Source organism: Pteropus vampyrus, unplaced genomic scaffold, assembly GCF_000151845.1.
Source record: "Pteropus vampyrus isolate Shadow unplaced genomic scaffold, Pvam_2.0 Scaffold25, whole genome shotgun sequence".
NCBI lineage: Eukaryota > Metazoa > Chordata > Mammalia > Chiroptera > Pteropodidae > Pteropus > Pteropus vampyrus.
In genome coordinates, this window is record NW_011888806.1 from 8527084 (window position 1) to 8547019 (window position 19936).

General features: G+C 36.9%; 1 protein-coding gene across 1 annotated transcript in view; it reads right to left on the reverse strand.

Moving 5' to 3' along the window:
• Positions 1–19936, reverse strand: part of LOC105289566 — an 84846-nt gene that overhangs the window by 29450 nt on the left and 35460 nt on the right. Inside the window, exons 16-26 of the mRNA XM_011356307.2 lie at positions 18862–19017; positions 16404–16547; positions 13403–13569; positions 12151–12217; positions 11658–11728; positions 10127–10310; positions 9937–10039; positions 8020–8241; positions 3753–4274; positions 1695–1815; positions 932–1008 (exon numbers count right to left, since the gene is read on the reverse strand). Of these exons, the coding sequence (XP_011354609.2) occupies positions 932–1008; positions 1695–1815; positions 3753–4274; positions 8020–8241; positions 9937–10039; positions 10127–10310; positions 11658–11728; positions 12151–12217; positions 13403–13569; positions 16404–16547; positions 18862–19017 (1834 nt within the window). The remainder of the gene's footprint in view (positions 1–931; positions 1009–1694; positions 1816–3752; positions 4275–8019; positions 8242–9936; positions 10040–10126; positions 10311–11657; positions 11729–12150; positions 12218–13402; positions 13570–16403; positions 16548–18861; positions 19018–19936) is intronic.

Sequence of the window (19936 nt, forward strand, 5' to 3'; positions counted from 1 at the left end):
GCTCAGAAAAAAAGGTCTCAACCTTGAATTTCTCTCTATTACTCTTCTGTCTTAATTATTCCTCCATGGTCAAGTTTCTTCAGGAAATAATCCATTATGGTGTCTAATAATAAATAGGAAATAATTAAGGGCTAAGGAGATCCCTGAATTTAAAAGGTAATGTTAAAACATATCACAGGCCTGAAAAATGGCCACAGAAACAGAGCCAAGGGATTCTGAGACCTTGCCATGGGAGATGGAAGAAAACGAGGAAAAGGAAAAAAAGATTCTGAAAAAGGGTGGCCCATGTCTGGTCCTGATTCCAGAGAAAATGCTTTTCATTATTCAAAATATTTTCATTGTTTCATATTTGAAAAATAAAAACATGAACTGTTGAAATAAATCTCTAAGCCCAAGAGATTTATTTCAACTGATGTCAACCGAATTTTCATGTTCCTGTAAATGCTCCACTTGACCAGAAACACAGTATATCCAGTTAGCCAATTTCAAAACATCAAGTCAACTCTGGGGCTGTACCTGTGTTTCTTTGTTCCTTGATCTTTCTAAATAAGGTCAGACATGCAACCCCAGACAATCACACCCTGTTTCCAAGTTAGATCTCCTAACACTCTATAATGCTCACCCTTCCCAAAATCCCTGGGGAAGAGTGTCCCACCGCCAGTAAGGCACTGAACTCCCCAATTCATGGATCATTTTCTTTTGAATATAGGACATCAAACTTGTTACTAAATTGATTTAGTTTTGTCATTTGACAAAATTCTATAGGTCCAAGAATTCTCTCATTTTGTAGCTCCTTTAACAATCATGCTTAGAATCATACCAAATTCAAAACCATATTTCTGTCCTATTACAAGGTGAAGCATACACATTCTATTAGTTCTACATATACATACATTTACTCCCTCTAAAAAACAATATTCCAGAAAAGTACCTTTAGAGAGTGCAAGAGAATGATAATCTCCACATGTGATCTGAATTATATTTTTTTCTTGTAAAATACATTGAAACCTAATGAAAGAAAATATATTTATGTCAAACACCATAATGAAAGTCGCATTAATGTTAGATTAACTATTTAACTGGGACTGAAACTCAAGAAAAAAATTTAAACTTATTGCTTCACATTCAATACATCTAAAATTATTTTAAAAAATATGATATATCTTTTAGTTAGTGGTTTAAAATGAAAACAATGTGCATTATATAATTGTAATAAGACGACTGACTTTTTTGCAAAGAACAATTTTATAATGCAGGAATAATACATGATAAAAATAAGTTCTAATTCACATGATCTTCTAGGAGAAAGTCTCACAAATCTTTCCATGATAATGCATTTTTCTACTAGGTTGAAAACTTTTATTTCTGGAAATCTAACATAAGATTAGGGTTAAATGAGATAATGAGGGTTAAATGAGATAATGAATGTGAAAGTCCAATTTGGGGCTAGGAAGACTGATCAATCATTTCCTTCAAATGTCAAAGCAACACATGTGAAGTGCCCTAGGAGACATAAATTGATTTGTAGTTTACTCATGAAAATAACTGGTTGGGTCAAAATTCCTTGCTTACTTAAAATGCCACTATGTAAAGCAGGGACAAAGATCATATAAATTAACATTTTCCTACAAAAATGATGACTGCCTATTGAGTAAAGTTTAAATAATTTTTAATAAAAGAAAAAAGTTCCCTACCTTGCATGTTCTATGCTATAGTTGTACTCAAATGGTTTTCCATCTGAGGATAGGATCAGCATGTGCTCTGCTCCTTGGTCCATGGAATGTATCTTCATTTTTTTTCCTAACTTAATGCATTCTGCAGAGCAAATCCAAACAGAAACTATGAGCGCTCTGATTATTATCCACTATTATTATTTATTTTATTATAATACACTTAAAACACCTGGAAAAATCTCCTAGACACCCTTTGACTTAATGTGAACTTCTCTTTAAAGAAAATTCAAGTACCAAAAGCAGACAAATTAGCATTGACTATTGTCTTGACAATGGATTTTTTTTTAATTTGAAAAAGAGATTCACTGTTTTTTAAAACAAATAAAACTCGATGTTAGATTTTTGTTTAATAAGTTGAGACACAGAAACTAAATTTGAAGAAACAGAAATGGAAAAAGTCAGTAAGAAAATATAACTTAATTTCTGGACAACATAACTCATTGCAGATGAATATATATTGTGTATTCTGAAATATACTTTCCAAAAACAAACAAATAATAATATGCCCCTCCTCACTGCTTCATTTAAAAGCCAAGGCCTACATTATTAAAATTGTGTTTGAGGGACTATTTCTAAAGAGGATGCTGTTAGAATTTTTATTGGCATTAGTGCATATTTAGCCCTTTCTAAAAGTTAAGAGATTTAAAATTATCCACTAGTTACCATTACTCTTATTTAGTTTCATCACAAAAATTAAAGTAAAATACAGTAGATTTGGGGCCTTGTTTTACTTTTAAGTTCTAACGAAATTATGTTCATGAAAAATCTCAAAGCACAAACCACACTTCACACTACAAATGCCAGGAGAACCAAAACAGTATGGTAATAAAGAAGAAATAGCCCAACCGATTAACAATTTTTAGAGACTCAGCTTTTCAAATCAGTCGAAAAAAAGAAGTTATTAAAAAAAAAAAAAAGGTATTGGGGCAAATAAATCTACATCGTCTACCACACTCCTTAAATCAAAATAATATCCGAGCGTATCAAAAACTTTAAAAATAAAAGCTTAAAATGAAAAAAAAATTGAAAAAGAGGAGTGTGGACAGTTTTCTAACATAACACAAAATCCATAAGCCTCCTTAAAAGATTAAGTAGACTATTATTTACATCAACTAAAGGCAAGTTGGGAAAAATATTACACGTCTGTGATAAGCGACAAAGGGCTACTTTTAGTCAATATTCGAATAACTTCCAAATCAGTTAAGAAAAAAAATTAACAGCTCAATTTTTAAAAAGCCAGGCAAAGATATGAACTGGCAGTTCACCAAAAAGGAATACAAATGACCAATAGCAAAAGATGCTCGAATTAAAACCAAAACGAACAGCAAAACATCATTTTTTTTTAACTTATCGGATGGGCAGGATTTTTCAGAGAAGAGTGTGGCCATTTGCTTTCCCCCACCTGTAAAATCGGAGTCACAGTACCTGACCTAAGCTCTACGGAGATTACTCCCAAAGAGAAGTGCAACTAAAAGCACTCTTTAAACTGCTTGCAGATGTAAGCTATTGTCATTGAGAACAAGATAACTGTATTCTCCAAAGGCTCACAAAATCGGTCAGATATGTTCTAAAAAGAGGCAAGTGAAACAAACTTTGAACAGAAACCACTGATAACGGACGACTGGCTAACATGAAGTTGCTGCCAGTACACTCTTTCCCTCTGCGCGGTTAGCTTGCGGAAAAGATGATCTAGTTCTCGCCACCATCCCGCAAGCTCGGCGCCAACTAGAAACAGGATAAAGGAGAGCTCAGGGGTGTCTCACCCGCGAAACGCGAAAACCCACCCGGACCCCGCGCGTTTTGCGGCCACCGCGGACCGCTACGGCGCCAGGTCCCCTCCCTTAGGTGCTTCCCTCTCGTTTAGAGAAGGACCGCACACCCACAACTCCGGTCACTCTGGGGAGAGAGAAGCGTCTGTGTCCGCGCGGGCGCGGGCCCGGGCCGCCCCCCCCCCCCGCTCCCTCACACCCCGAGCCCACGGCGGGAGGGGCCCGGCGGGCGCGGCCCGGCCCCACTCACTCGGCTTCTTGGCGCCGTCGCTGCCCGCCGGCAGCTGGTGCACCTCGACGCCGGCCCCGCCGCGCTCCAGCACCGCCAGGCGCCCGCGCGTGCAGCACATCTGGCGCGTCGCCTCAGTTCTTCGGAGCAGCGCGCTGCGGAGCCCCAGGGTGCTGGGGAAGAGCCAGAGCTGCGTGCCCCGAGGCTCCGCGGTGGGCCGGGAAGCGGCGGGCCGGGATGCGGGGGGCGGCCCGGACGCCGAGCGCGCGCCGCCCCGCGACCTCCTCCGTGGCCTCTGCTCCATCGCTGCTTTCCCGGGCTCCCGGGCCGCACCTCCGCTCTCCGGACTTTCGGAAGAGATGGAGCTCCAGCCAGCCGGGAGGCAAGAGTTGAGAGGCAAACGGCCAAGAGCGCCCACTGTGCCCGGACGCAGCAGAGCTGAGCCCCCGAGCCGACTGCTCCGCGGCGTCGAGGAACCACGGCCGCCCCTACCCCGCCCCTGCTCGGACGCCAGCCTCCCAACGTGCGGCTTGGGGGCGGAGCCGGCCGGTCAAGTGGGAAACGAAAGGGATTTCTTTTTTAAGGGGGCGGTACCGAAACGGAAACCGTAAGGGAAATCGAAAAAATTCAGTACTGGCTTGGGAGACGGTCAAAGTAAACAGGGCTGTGGTAGCTGACGAGGTGCGCAGGTAGGGCTGGGAGGGTGTCCCCGGGCGGTGGCCATCTGAACTCCTGGACCAAATGGGCTTCGAAGAAACACTGCAGTTCCATTAGGAGGAGCCCTAACACAGTCGGACTTGCAGAATTTCCGGTCACTATTGTAGTAAGGAAAGCTAAAGTTTGCGATGAAATGAAAAGAACTATATGCCCCCAGATCCTCCGCCCACCCGCGGTGCCTGGCAACCAGGGATTTGCTTTCTGCCAATACAGTTTTTGCTTTTTCTAGAATTTACAAATGGAGTAAATTTAGGCAGGCTTTTGTGTCTGCCTTTTTTCATTTAGCACAATGCTTTTGAGATTCAACCTGTTGTGTTTCTCAGAAGTTCTCTTTGTTGTTGTTGAATGGTATTCCATTCTATGGATATACCAGTTTATTTATTCACCAGTTGAAGGGCATTTCAGTCCTTTAACAGTTTTTCACTACAATGAATAGGGGTGACCTGAATATTTGTGAACATGTCTTTTAATGGACAAATGTTTCCATTTGCGGGAGGAGTAAATACCAAAAAAATGGAACTTCTGTGTAATATGTAAGTACCCGAATATCATAAGAAACTGCCAAACTTTTCCAAAGTGCAATGCCGTTTTGCATTCCCTTCAGCAATTTAGGAGTTCCAGTCGCTCTATATCTTTGCCAACATTTGGTATTGTCAGTCTTTTTTGATTTTAGCAATTGTCTATAGTGATTTCTTATTGTAGTTTTAATTTCCATTTCCCTAATGATTAATGACATTGAGCATCTTTCCATGTGCTTATTAGTGCTAACCACACTTCTTTGGTGACATGTTTATTCACATCTTTTGCCTATTTATTAATTCAATTGCTTAGTATCTAAAAGCTCATTATACAGAGGTCTTTATGTTATTTATCCTTTTATTAGATACATGTTTTGAAATGTTTTCGACCAGTCTGACTTGCCTTTTAATTTTATTAAAAGTGTCTTATAAAAACTAAAGTTTTTAATTTCGAAGTGCTTTTTTCTTTTACATAGTTCATACCTTTTTTTTTTTTTTTGGTCCTACTTAAGAAATCTTTGCTTAACCCAAGATTACAAAGATTTTCTTAAATATTATCTTCTAGAAGTTTTATAGTTTTAGGTCTTTGTTACATTTCAAATGAATTATTCCTTATGGTGTGAGGTAAAGGTAAATGTTTATTTTTCCTTATGGATTTCCACTTGTTTCAGCTTGCCTTTCCCCAATGAAATGCGTTAATCCATATATGATTGCATTTATTTCTGAAACTTTTATTGTATTCTATTGATCTACATGTCTATTTTTTACTCCAGTACTACACTACCCTGATTACAATAGATTCTGAATAAGTCTCAAATCATTCAAGTGTTATACCATTGTCCTTCTTTAATGCAGTTTTGGGTATTCTGTCCTTCGCTTTTTCATATTTTAGGATCGGTTAATCAATTTCTACAAAACAGATTGTAGGAATTTTGAGATTATACTAAATTAGATCAGTTTGGGAAAAATTGACATGGTAATGATATTGATTCTTCTGTCTATGAGCATATTTCTCTCCATTAATGTAAAACTTCTTTAAGCTCTTTCAGCTATATTTTCTAGTTTTTAGTGTATAGGCAAACATATTTTGTTAAATTTATCCTTTAAAAAATTTACCCTATTTTTTGTTGATACTACAAATGATACTTTTTAAAATTTTAATTTATGATTGCTATGAGTATATAGAAATGCAATTAATTTTTATGTATTGACTTTGTATATTGATACCCTTCTATTTTTTAGTAGTTTTGTAAATCCCTTAGAATCTTACACATAAATGACCATGTAGTCTATAAATAAAATAGTTTTGCTCCTTATTTTCTCATTAGTATAACTTTTCCTTTTTTCTTTGCCCTATTGTATGGACTAGCGCCTCTAGCACAATGTTGAATAGAAGCAATGAGAGGCATCATTGCCTAGTTTCCAGTTTAAGTGGGAAAGCATTGTCTTTAACTAGTAAGTCTGAAATTAGCTGTGTGTAGGCTCTAATAGGTTGAGTAAGTTCTCTTCTGGTACTAGTTTGCTAGGAGTATTTACCATCCATCAATAGCTATTGAATTTTGTCAAATTTTCTTTCTGCCTCTATGGAGGTAATTATATGATTTTTTTTCTTTGTCTGTAATGGTAAAATATAATGGATTTTCAAACGCATCTCTGAACTAAACCCTACTTGGTGACAAGGTATTATCCTTTTTATATTTTTCTGATATATTAAAATTTTATAAAAGATTTTTGTGTCTATGTTCATGAGAGATATTTGTAGTTTTTCTGTAATGTCTTTGTCTGGTTTTGGTATTAGGATAATGCTGGCATCATAAAATTAATTGGGAAGTGTTTCCTCTTTCTCTGTTTTCTGAAAGAGTTTGTAAAGAATATTTAGTAGGGTTCACCCATTTACATTAGAAAAAGTAATGTAATGTTGGAGATGAAAGGCCTGAAGAACACAACCCAAAAGTCAGAAGCCAGGGGATCCTTAAGATTTGGAGATAACCTTTTCCCTTAAAATTCAAAAAGAATACATATGGGCCTTCATTCCATTTGTTGTAGAAACCTGACATGTCCAAAATAACTGAGGATTCGCTGGGGGCTTATGTTTCTACTGACCACCTCACATTCTGTTGTCCTTGGTGAATTCTCTCTTTCTGTTCTATCCTCAGGTGATCTTGCCCTCTTTTTACATTAGCACCCCAAAATGGACTGTACTGCAATGTGGACTGCTTTCCATTCCCAAAGTACCATCAATACAAGGCTCTGTGTATGGTTTGAGATAACAACAGGCATTTATAGAATAGCTTACAGTTTAAATTTTAATATCAGATAGAACTGGTCCACAAAAGTCATTGGCCATTTCCAACCATACATATATAAAATATCAAACATATTCAACAAAATATTTTCTCTTCTTTAATTAATTCTATAGCCATGATGGCTGAAACATATTTCAGGTTCTTCACATTTCCCCAATTATAATTAGACAAGAGTTCCTAGTTGGGCTCAGCATTGAACCAAAATAATGATATCTACATTTAGAATGATTCTTGGAACACCGTATTGAGTATAAGTAATTATTCAATGAATTAATGAATCCCTTAACATTTAGATTTTTCAAATAAATTATTCAGCAAATAAATTATTCAGGCTAAAATCAAAACTCTAGAGACATTCCACAATATAAAATATACTCTACATGCCTCAAAATCATGTTGAATTGTTTATATTTTATTTTTTCAAACTTTAATATTTGCAGGCAGTGTTTATTAGAAGCACAATATTTTTTTAAATATCTGTTAGCTTATTTTTAAATGGCAATTGTTCAGGAACTAATTCAATAAAAAGTAAATATTCTAATAGCATGTTTAGGGATCAGGAAATTTTGATTCATTAAAAATATTATCTTGATTCATCACTTTATTGTTTATCTCAACATTTATCAACTAATCCTAATTAAAATCTATCAACCCTTTATACTAATTAGACCTAAAGAAGTACATTAGAATCGAAGAGTGAGGACCTGAGAATCTGAGGCCTCACTGAGATTCTCAGAGGTCACTATTACTCTGTGACCATGGGTGAGACAAATCCTCTGCTGCTGTTGATGGCTATTTGAAGCGCTTCCTCCACTCTTTCCATTGTAGAATATTTAGGGAGGTCCAGAATACCATGACATACAAGTGATCTTGGGCAATCTCTTTCACTGAAAGTTTCAGGACAGCGAAATGTGATTTTTATTTCCCGTAATCCTTTTACAGTCTGCCTATCATTTCCTGTAAGAAAAACTAGAAAAGAATAATCTTTGGTTAAGATATTTCATAGGCAGAGCAAAATTTAAAATGAAAAGGAAGAAATTAATCACTTCATTCAATAAATATTGAGTACCCTTGTGCAGAAAGAGCTACAAAGGATCGTGTGGAACACAGAAAAATCATAACATTTGGTCTTTGTCTTCAGTGAGTTCATGATCTGCTGGGGGGAAATTACATACAGTTGACCCTTGAATGGCACATGTATGAACTGTGCAGGTCCACTTATAAGCAGATATTTTTCAATAAATACCGTAAAGGTATTTTCTTTATGATTTTTTTTTTGATAACACTTTCTTTTCTCTAGCTTACTTAATTGTAAGAATACAGCATATAATACATATATAAAATATATGTGGTTCGATTTTATGTTATCAGTAAGGCTTCCAATCGACAGTAGGCTATTCGTAGTTAAGTTTTTAGGGAGTCAAAAGTTAAACACAGACTTTCCATTGTGCAGGGAAGGGGTCATTGTCCCAACCCCCATGTTGTTCAAGGGTCAACAGTACATGAAAAGATAATAGCAAGACACAAGGAAGTTTGTTTTAGCTCAACCAAGAAGTATGAGGTGAAGAGTCTAATGAAGGCCCCGAGACTCAGGGCAGGGAGAGATGTGCCAGTCTGGAGTAGGTAGGGAGACTTCACAGAGAGCACGTCTGGCTAGTTAATTCTCAAGGAGAGGAGCTGAGTGAGCTTTCAAGGGGTAAAATCCTAAGAAGCCTGAGGTAGGAAGATATAAGTGAACTCATTGAATGTACAGACATTGGAGCCACTGGGCTGAAGCAAACGTTTCCCATTAAGAGAGAAGATTGGAAAGATAGTTTGGGCTTGTGGAGAAGTAGCTTGGATTTGTGGAGAAGTTGGAATTGCCCTCCAACATCCTCAGCAGCAACAAAAATAGCGAGAAGAAAGATGTGTATCACAGGAAGAGGTGAAAAATGGGGTGAGGAGGTGAGAGAATAAGTCATTGTCCTAAGGAAACAGGGTTCTCAACAAGAGAAGTTTTTATACCCCAAGGGCACAGAGCTTATTGATTAAGAGCCTGGGCTTTGGATAACTCTGTTGAGTTCAAATTCAGGTTCTGACACTCACCAGCTATCTGAACACAGACATGCTACTAAATGCTCCAAGCCTCTTTTTCTTCAGATTTGAAATGGGGGAAAAATAAGTACCTACCCTCATAAAGTTGCTATTAGGATAAAGGGAGGTAATAGATACAAAGTGATCAGTACAATGCCTGGCATAGAGTAAGTAGACAATAAATGCTGTTATTATCATCAGTGGCCATTGCTATTATTATTTCTAAAAGAGTACTGGAGACAGTTTACATCATCCTAATTCCATAGGACTTAGATAATTAAAGGAAGATAGGACTGTAAGGTAAAAAAGCTTGATTATGAGCCAACTAAAGTGAAAAAAGAGGATGCAAACTAAAACTGGAAGTGAGATTAGAGGCTGTGGAGAAGTTAGTAAAATAATGATATATTTATTATCATTTTTTTAAATGGGGAACAGGCTCATGTAAGAGAAAGAACATTGATTTAAAAGGTAGAGAACCTGGATTCTAACCCTTGCTTTGCTGTTAACACATATGACCCACCATTAGTAATGTCTTCATCACAAATAAGATATTTATCTTTTTATAGATCCATCTATTACTGTAATACTTACAGAGGAATTTTCTCTTTTCATCCAAAGTTAATTTGTGGAAAGCTTTCCAAAACATCAGTATAGTAGGATGTGATTTATGGTATCCTTGATCATAATTTGAATTCTTGATAAAAAGAAGGATAAAATGGTTTTTAGGGGGGATATGTAGAAGGTGTTCAGAAGAATTGGGGGCATTTTAGTCATCACCTACCTTTTCAAATTGTTCCCAGTCATAATCAGTATTTCCAACTATTACTGTCATTAGTTCTTCAGGCTTGAAAAGTCTAAGTACCTCCTTGTCACAGATTTTATAAAATCCTCTCTGAAATTCTTCGTAAATTGCCTTTACAGAAGTGTTGAAAATGTAATCAACACACTTAGAAACATAGTCTTTCCTTGAGGGAAACAAACAAAAAGGCCAATAACATACTTTACTAGTGAATAAAATATTCTCTATTCTGCCCTTTTTACCATTTCTATTGCGAATAAAAGTAAATTACTTCTATATAGCATACATCCCAGTACTACCCCAGGGATATAAAAACATCTGATCAACTAGAAGGAACCTTGGAGAGAACAGCAGAAGAATTAAGACTGTTTTGCTCCCATTTTCCTAGCCACAGTCAGGATATTTTAAAAACACTAATCTGAATATGACATTCTCCTGCTTAAAATCTTTCGATGCTTCTAACCCTTACAGTAAATTCTAGACCTCCTTAGCAGGATCAAAAAGCCCTGTATGATCTGACTCTTGCTCTACTCTGCAGCCTCTTCCCACTTCCATCTGCATCTCTGGCCTCACTGCCTCTCTTGTAGTTAGGCCACGACATGCAGTGCTTCCTCTTTACCTGAATGTCTATCATTCATCAGAGTTCAATATGAACATGACTTTCTCAGGTTTGGTTCTCTGTTCCTCTTTCTCTCTCTGTTTACAATACATGCCACTTGTGTGAAAATTATTTATGCAAAGTATGCCTTGTCCACTACATGATGAATTTCCTGATGGTACAGTTGCTACTGGAGGTATTTCCAGCAGATACCCACCAGAAACATGAAAGTCTCCCACTCTTTAAGCTTTCTTCTTGAGCCTATCTAAATTAACCCCTCTCGCCCTCCCATGTATCCACTGTATTGGTAAATGTTTAGCAAACAATTCTCCCAAAAGGAGAAAAAAGGAACCCTTATTTGCAGCATTTACCGATTTCTGTGGTATAAATATTCCCACCATGGTTGATTTCAAGCTACTAACACTTTAATAATAAACTCTCAAATTTTTTAAAAATTTAACAGTCAGGGTCTCACAGGCTGGTACCAGCTGACTCCAGCATACCTCCTCCACCTGTAACTCTATAGTCTCTTAAATGGATTTAATTTTCTTCAGAGTGTTCATCTTTGTCTGACATTCTATTACATAATAATTTGTGTATTGTCTTTCTGTCCTACTGGAATTTAAGCTCCAGAGTTTGTCCCTTTTCACTGCTGTATCAATGGTGCCTAGACTAGGGTCTGGTACAGAGTAGGGACTCGAAAAGAATTGTTGAATGAATAACTAATGAAAAGTGCTGCAAAGGAAATATTTAATTCTGACTCCTTTCTCTCCTTCTCTTACCCTGTAAACTTATTTTTTTTAAATGATGAGGTGCAAAAATGATCATCTGAGAAGCTAAAATACATTTATAAAGTATAGTGATACAAACATTTTATGTGTATTCAAAGCAGATATTCTAGGTCTCAAAACTTACTTGTTGGTTTGGTCCACAAGTATAGAGCTCCCATTTGGAATTAAATCAACATCATTGTGGTCCCAATGTAGCTGTAATAAATATATTCGGGTAGCAAACATGAAAGAAAGTCTGAATAATCAACTATAATACCATTATTGCCAGTACATTCTTCCCTATGAAATTTTAAATAACTGGGAGCTAAATAATTTATGTAGTTCAGCCTTTTCAATACATATAAGAATTAAAAAACTATCCTATCATATGTTGTACATTGCTTTTAAGAATATATTGATCCATTTAGTTATTTAAACTGATTAAATAATTGCTTGTATTTTCACTTTATTTAAGAGTACAAAGACAAGGTATTAAATGAGGAACAGGTTGGGGGAAAGTCGTATAATACTGAGGTAAAATACTCTCCAAAAAAGGAATCCCATATTTGAGATACTATAATAATTATTTTTAAAAAAGATTAAACCTAAACTATAACCTGGCATTCATTAATACTCACAGAAAAATGTATGTAAAGTTCTTCTCCAATGTCATCAGCTTCATCATTTAGAACTTCTTGCAAATTCCTAATGAAAATTTAGGTTCAAAAATTATATTCATTGATCTTATAAAATTTCAAAAGTAATACATTTTCAATTGAAAAATTTTGGACACTACATTATAAAATGCCATGTAAATTGCTTCCTCCACCTTCACACTCCCTCTTCTTTGAGTTAACTTCTATTTACAATTTTGATTGGATAGGCCACTGCTAAAACATAGACACTGCTGAGTGTTGGTGGAATTACAAAAAGGAGCCCCTTCCTCAAAACCAGTGATTCAACCAGGGGTATTCTGCCCCCGCCCCCCAGGGGACATTTGCAAAATCTGGAGACATCTTTGGTTGTCACAGTGAGAGGAGGGTAGCAACTCCATATGTGGCTCAACATCCCTGCGATGCCCAGAACAGCATTCCTCAAGAAAGGGTTATCCAGCGCAAAATCTCAGCCCTCGCCTTAGACTGCAGGGCGAGCAGTGTAAATCTAGCCAGTTTATTCTTCCATTAACAGTACATGAGAAGAGAATCCTTTTTCCCAATCTATTATCAACTCTGTATTTTATGAAAAACCTTTTAACAGTTGTCAATCTATAAACAGAAAAATAACATCTCATTTTCATTTGTATTTCCTCAGTTACTACTAGTAAGATTGAGCATATTTTCATTTTTTGATTAGCCATATATATACATCTGTGTGATAAGTCACATACATATTTGTATATCAGAGGTACTAATCCTTTGTCTATATATAGGTTGCCAGTATTTTCCTCACAGGACATAGTTTGCCTTTTAAATCAGAACAAGCATTTTCCAATCCTTAAAAAATAAAGTCGATGACATGCTGATTTATTTAAATAAATTAAATAGGATTAAATAAGATTTACTCAAAATGAATATAGCATGCATGATTCTCATTAAGAATATTGTGTACTGTCAAAAGCAACTGTTTCCATCTTGATAAATTCAAGAGACCAGTCCCTGTTTATTGTACCACTTGATAATTAGAGAAACATTTGGCTTTTCTACATTTTTGAAGGTTTACTTGATTAGAAGTCATGCTAAACATTCAAATTCATCTAAAGAGCATACAAATCGAAGACCTTGTCTGTTTGTGTGTGTGCGCATATGTGTGTGCATGTGTGTGCACGTAACATCATTTATGCCTAAACGACTGAGACTTCCTAGATATAGTCCTGGAAAACCATTTACTGACCTCCCCAAAAGAGGACTGAGTTCTTTTAAATCTTCCAATGATGGCTGTTGACCCAGAAGTTTCTTAAACAGAGCCAGTGGGAAAGGAAGATTGGCAACATTTGAATTGTATAGGGAGAGTCCACACAACATTCCAAAGAGGAAATATCTCTTCTTCTCAAATTTAGGCTGGAAAAGGAAATGAAAAAAATCCCCAATGTATTATAAATAATCAATAATAATAATCCAAAGGGATAATTAGATTAGTACAAACTGTTTTTTTGTTCCCTTTTATAAAAGTAACAAATTAGAAACAAAATGAGCTTCAGGAAAGTAAAAATTTGAGGTTCTTGCACAGCCTATAATACAATTTAAAATTCTTCCATAAGTTAAAATGCAAATTAAGAGTTCAGAATATTAAATAAATGAATTTACTTTTTGTAACTAATAGCATATCTGGAATATAAAAATATACACTCAGATAGCCTTATAAACTAAGGTTTTCAATATTTAATACTACAGGCTTGGCCTTCAAATTCATGTAGAAAAGTGACACTGTGGATGAAGGGGTATACTTTATCTATACTTTCAGTGGGCATCAGGTATGTCAGATATGTGTCTGATGAGTGGTGTCCCCTTTGGCAATATAGCCCTCAACCTAGGTGTGCTTACAGGGACAAGCATATGGGTCAGGGAAGGTGACCGATGCTGTTGACTAGAAAGGTGGGTGGAAAGAAGAAGAAAAGAGGCCTGATGAAATTGGCTTCACTCTCTTTTCTGTACTTTGTAGTCCCAGATGAAGGAAAACACTGGCCACAAATGGCCAGGCCATCACTACAGCCCACCTGAGAGATCACTAGCCTACAAATTCTTAAGATTCCGATCCCAGTGACAGCCTTGCTGTTAGCAGGTGCATGACTCTGGAGCACTCACATAATAGTCTGTGCCTCAGTCTACTTGCCCTATTTTCTTTTTAGAGTAATTGATAGGATAAATATTAAAAATACCTTTGAATTTTGAAAATGAGTTAAAAATACAAGTACTCTTCGAAGGTGACCTCCTCTAACCTATTCAGTCTTATTTCCTATAGTTGTAACATATCCTCTGGTTCTAGTGATTTTATCTCTTCACTGAGCCATACACAAGTCAGACTTTTGTCTGTTTTCCATCTAGCAGTATAGCACAATGCTTAAGAGTAAGGGTTTTGGGGTTGGACAGTCCCGAATTCATATCCTAGCTTTGTCACTTGCTAGTTGAATGTCTAGTTTATTTAATCTCTCTGAACCTCAGTTTATTTATCTGTATAATGGGGACAAACTTCCCACCTCACATAGTTGATATGAGGTTTCTTTTCTCTTCTCCATCCCCCATTTACATCTCTTTGATCTATTTTGTCCCTAGCCTTCAATATAAACCTCGGGTGTTCTACTGTTCCATGACATTTTCTCCAATCACTTCAATCTCCCTTGATTTTTTTCTGTCCTAATAAAGAATCCCTTAAATTTGGATATTGCCCTAAAGTTTTCATGGTGCTTTCATACTTGGATAAATACCATATCTTGTTTCATTTTCACAATGGTCCTGTGTAGGCAGAGCAGAAATTATGACAGCTATTTTATAAGTAAGGAAACTGAAAACTCAGAGAAGCTAAATGACACACCCATCACTCAGGACTATAACTCTGGGCTTCTAATTCTACACCAGTGCTTCCTTCCCCATCCTACCATGCTGAAAAATTACACATAGTCAGCAATCCATAATTTAGAAACAATTGCTAAAGTTCCTAAAGTGATAGTCTTATCACTCCATTTACATATGCAAAAAGTTTCAAGAGGAAAGGGATTGTGTCATATACTAATTTGAATCTCCCACAATATTTAATACAATGTAGAACTTATAGAAAGAGTCAATAAGTGCTTGTCGACTAACTGATAAAAATCCTACCACTTGTACACCTTGACCATTTAGAGGTTCATTCTTTCTCAGGAAGATACAAAACACTTTTCAGTACTTTTTCACACCCATTCATCTTTCTCCTCTTCTCAGTGCTCTGGGCTCCAAACTTCTACCATGTCATTGGAAAGAACATTTAGAAGTATATTGGAAAGGGGGGTCAATAAATTGAAGCTCAACATGTGATCCTTTTTAGAATTATTTACTCTGTGTTATTAAAAGAAAAATGAAGACAAGTTTTTGTTACTTTAAGGAAATGTTTACATTTCAAGAATCTTTATAAAAATATAATCATTGCAGAAAGGAATCATCTTATTAGAATTAGCAATTATTTCTAGGATTCTATTAATAATTTCTCTCCTAACTTGAGACATTCTAGATTACTGCCTCTCAAAACTTAGGAAACCACCCAAATATCCATCAATAGGTGACTAGATAAACAAAGTGTAGTACAGCGATACAATGGAATACTACTCAGCAATAAAAAGGAATGAACTATAGATACATACAACAACATATATGAGTCTCAACAAAATTATGCTGAATGAAAGAGCACAGACACAAAGACTACTTATGACTCCATTTAGGTAGAATTTTAGGGAATTCAAACTACTCTATAGTGACAGTAGTTGTCTGGACATGGAGTGGAAGGCAGGAGAGGAACAGAAGCAGTAGAGGTATAAGATATGAGGAAACTTTGGGGGATGATGTATATGTTCATTGATTGTGGTGAAAGTTTCATGGGTATATATGTATATCAAATTAGACAATTTATGTGCAGTTTATTGTATCTCAAATATACTTCATTAAAGCTGTTTAAAAGTTTAATATGCATATGATTCACCTGAGGATCTTTTAAAATACATGGTCTGATCTAGGGTAGGGCCTGAGATTCTGCTTTATTCACAGCTCCCAGGTGATGCTAGAGGCGCTGCTCTGGGGACCATATTTTGAGTAGCAAGGCTGTATATGACCTGAGTTTACATTATTATGTATAGTTCTCATGTTGCAGTGTATGGTATACATTTTTCGTTCTGAAAAAAATGTAAGAAAATAGGTAAAATACTTACACTGACAGGAATCCACATGTAGGAACCTTCTTCAGGATATATGAACATTCCATATTCTGTCTTTGTCATCTCTTCAAATATACAGTGGAAGAACTCAGACTTTACCCCTACACCCTCAGAACGAATTTCTTTAATAAATTCAATCTGAGGAAAGAGATTTAATAAATTCAATCTGAGGATTAAAATATAATGCTTTGATCTTTAAGGAAAAATTTCAAACCTCCTGCAGTCACCAGAATTCCCAGAATCCCATTCCCCTTACCTCACTGCAATCTGTTCTCCCTCAACTTGCTACTAAGATGCCATGAACCTATCTATTATCAGATTATTGTATAGTTAGTGCATGGGTTCTTTACACTGCCACATGAACCAAGTAAAGGGAATTGATTCTAGCATGTTGACCAGCATCTTGAAACAAATTTTGATGTGCTTCAAACCCCTAGGCCACTAAATCCCCTGATTTTTCTATCATGTTGTCTGTCTGCATCTCATCATTTAGACTTCACAACTTTAGCTCCAGTCAGTAACTATTTGGTTTCTCCTGCCTCTCCCCTCATTGGGACTTATGATAAACAGTTCTTCCGGTCAGCCTGGGCCTGGCACCTTTGCAGAAACCATCAGACCTGACTGCCCATAATCCTTTGTGGGAAATCAATATGAACTAGTCCCTCTATTTTATTTATTTTTACTTTTTTATTATTAATTATTATAATTATTTATGCCTATAGCACCTAGTCTTCCTAGGTGGTCTCCCATCCAAGCACTAACCAGCCTCAACCCTGCTTAGCTTCCGAGATCAGACATCGGGCTTGTTCAGGGTGGCATGGCCGTAGACCATGGACCATGGCTCCCCTGGGGTGTGAACCCAGGACCTTCTGCATGTAAAGCAGATGTACTAACCGCTACACTATGGAACCATGTTCTAGTCCCTCTATTTTAAAGTCCACCTTTGGGCTTTGTGGTCAAGTACACTCCCAGCTTGCCTCTCTTTTTCTACTTCCTTTCCTGGCTAATTGCTTTTTATCTTTTTAATATAAGCATCACTAAGCTTGACTAAGAGTTCTCTTTCTCTACTCCTTGCCTGGAAGATCTTAACTGCTGCCACTTTGATCAACCTACTTTTTGGCCAGAGACTATAATCTCCAAGGGCCTGTGTCACATTCCATCTGGATATTCCAATAACAAATTAAGCTTTCTTCTGATTTTCCTATTTCTAGCAAGTCTGCCTTCGCTGTAGTCAGGACAAACTCATCATGAGCCTTTACAGCCTTGCCTCGTTCACAGTCTATATTTTGATTAGATCTCTCTTGAACTTTACCTTCTTACTTCTGTCATTTCCTGTAGACAGAATCATTTTCTATTCATTTCCACATAGTCACAATTTAAAAGAATGGAGATATCGAGGTAGACATACAACTGGAAAGTCTGTCTTATAATATAGTTAACTGTGTTTCCCATTTGAGTCCCATGCTGGGAAATATCCCTCTTCTGTCTGAGTCTCACCCTCCAGGTTCTGGTTTCTTCTCTGAGAACCTAACTCACCCCCTCATGGGTGATATCAGGAAAATTCACTCCCTTCTAGACAGACTCCAGCTCTAATCTACAGAGTTAGTCATTATTTTATGGCCTCAATTGGGAAAATAAGCTGAGGTAACACACAATAAAATTCCTGCAGGCACCCGTATGAGAATTGGGGCTATTAATGCAATCAACAAGCAGCAAGTGGAACAGATACTCTTCCTACATTTTGGCTCTAGTTTTAGTTAAAGACCTTCCACTGCTATATTGGTTCCAAATAGCCATGTGATTTTGCAGTTCCACTCATTATAGAGGCTGAGTATATTACACCAGCCCTTGCTGTAGGTTCAGCCATGTGACTTGCTTTGACTAAAGCAATGTTTGTCATCTGACTGGGTTTGCTATCGTGTACTTCTGGCACTGCTGTGATCCCAGGAAGAATATGAAAAACATAGGAGGCAAAGCCAAACTATCCCATCAGGCCTAGCCTAAATCAGCCAATCCCAGGAAGAATATGAAAAACATAGGAGGCAAAGCCAAACTATCCCATCAGGCCTAGCCTAAATCAGCCAATTTGTAAACATGTAAACACGTGCATACAAAATCTGCTAAGCTACCCAGATGAGTAGCTTTCAACCTAGATCAGCAGACCCTTATCTGAGCTGCAGATCTGTAAAATAAAATATTGTTACTTTTAAGTCATTAAGCTTTGGGATGATTCATTATGCAATATTTTATAGCCATTGGTAACTGTTAGTTAACTCATAATCCCAATGTGCAGTTAAACATCCCGTAGCTTTTCTCTGAAGAGTAAGCAAGGAATTCTGGAAATCATAAGGCTGATAACTATAGTTGTAAATGTAGGCTCTTCCTTTGCTATATTATGTAAATGTTTCCCTCCCACATTATTAAAAATGTCCAGTGAGACTTTTTACCATACCACTAATGGTTTCTGGAGGTCAGTGACTTCAGCTTGGCTTAACTGACGCAGAGCATCTTCAGTTAGGTGGCTTCGCCTGACTCTAAGTGTAAATGTGGGTAATGGAGGGAATTCATTCTCTTTTGGTAGAATCATTTGCCCGTTCATTTTTGGCCCCTAGAAAAGAAATATTTAGGAATCCTCATAGGAATACTAGGAAGTGTTTACTATTTGAAATAAACCTATTTTGTATAGCATACAATTATGCCTATCATTGCTCTATATACTCATATACTATAATTATTTAAAGAAAAGGGCATCATATCTACACTGTGTAAGATAAAGAGATCGTAGGATCTATAAAACTATGGTACTAGGAATTGTGTACAGGGGATTAATCATCATAGATGTATAGCTAAGTAATCAAGCAATAGCAATATTCAACATTCTGAGACATTCATCCACCAGTCTTAAGCATAGTGTAAGCACAGTAATCCTCTATCATATAAGAGCAATTTAGGAGCTCATGGATAATGTTAGATGTGGGGAAAAAAAGACTAGAGGAAAGACTTGCACAGAGAAGATCCACACTTCTTTAAATAACTATGATCCAGCTAACAAATTTGCATGGGGGCTCCTAAAATTATGCCACTGGTGGCCTCATTTTCTTCCTAGCATTGTTCTCTGTCACCCTACATAATACTTCCATTAAGCTTTTCTGAATTCTCAACATGTCCTTACCACTTTAGTTTTCTTGTTTCTGCTGAAATCCCTTGGATTAGAAACCTAGTGTTAGAATTATTATCCTTGCTTTGACCTTTAACATTCTCTAGGACTTCAGCTATATCATGGGAATAGTAAAGGAGTATTTAGGACTCATAAACCAATATGGCCCTCTTGGGGCCTGTGCTTATCCTATTCTAGGTTTCCAGGCTGGGTGTGGTTGCCCATATTAGTACTCTACAAGCATCTCAGAGAAGTGTGTGTGTGGCACTGGGCTCGGGAAAGCCCTATCCTAGATCCTGGTACCACTATATACTGAGAAATTATATGTGATTCCACTAGATTTTTTTTGTGTTTCCCTAAGATGTTCATT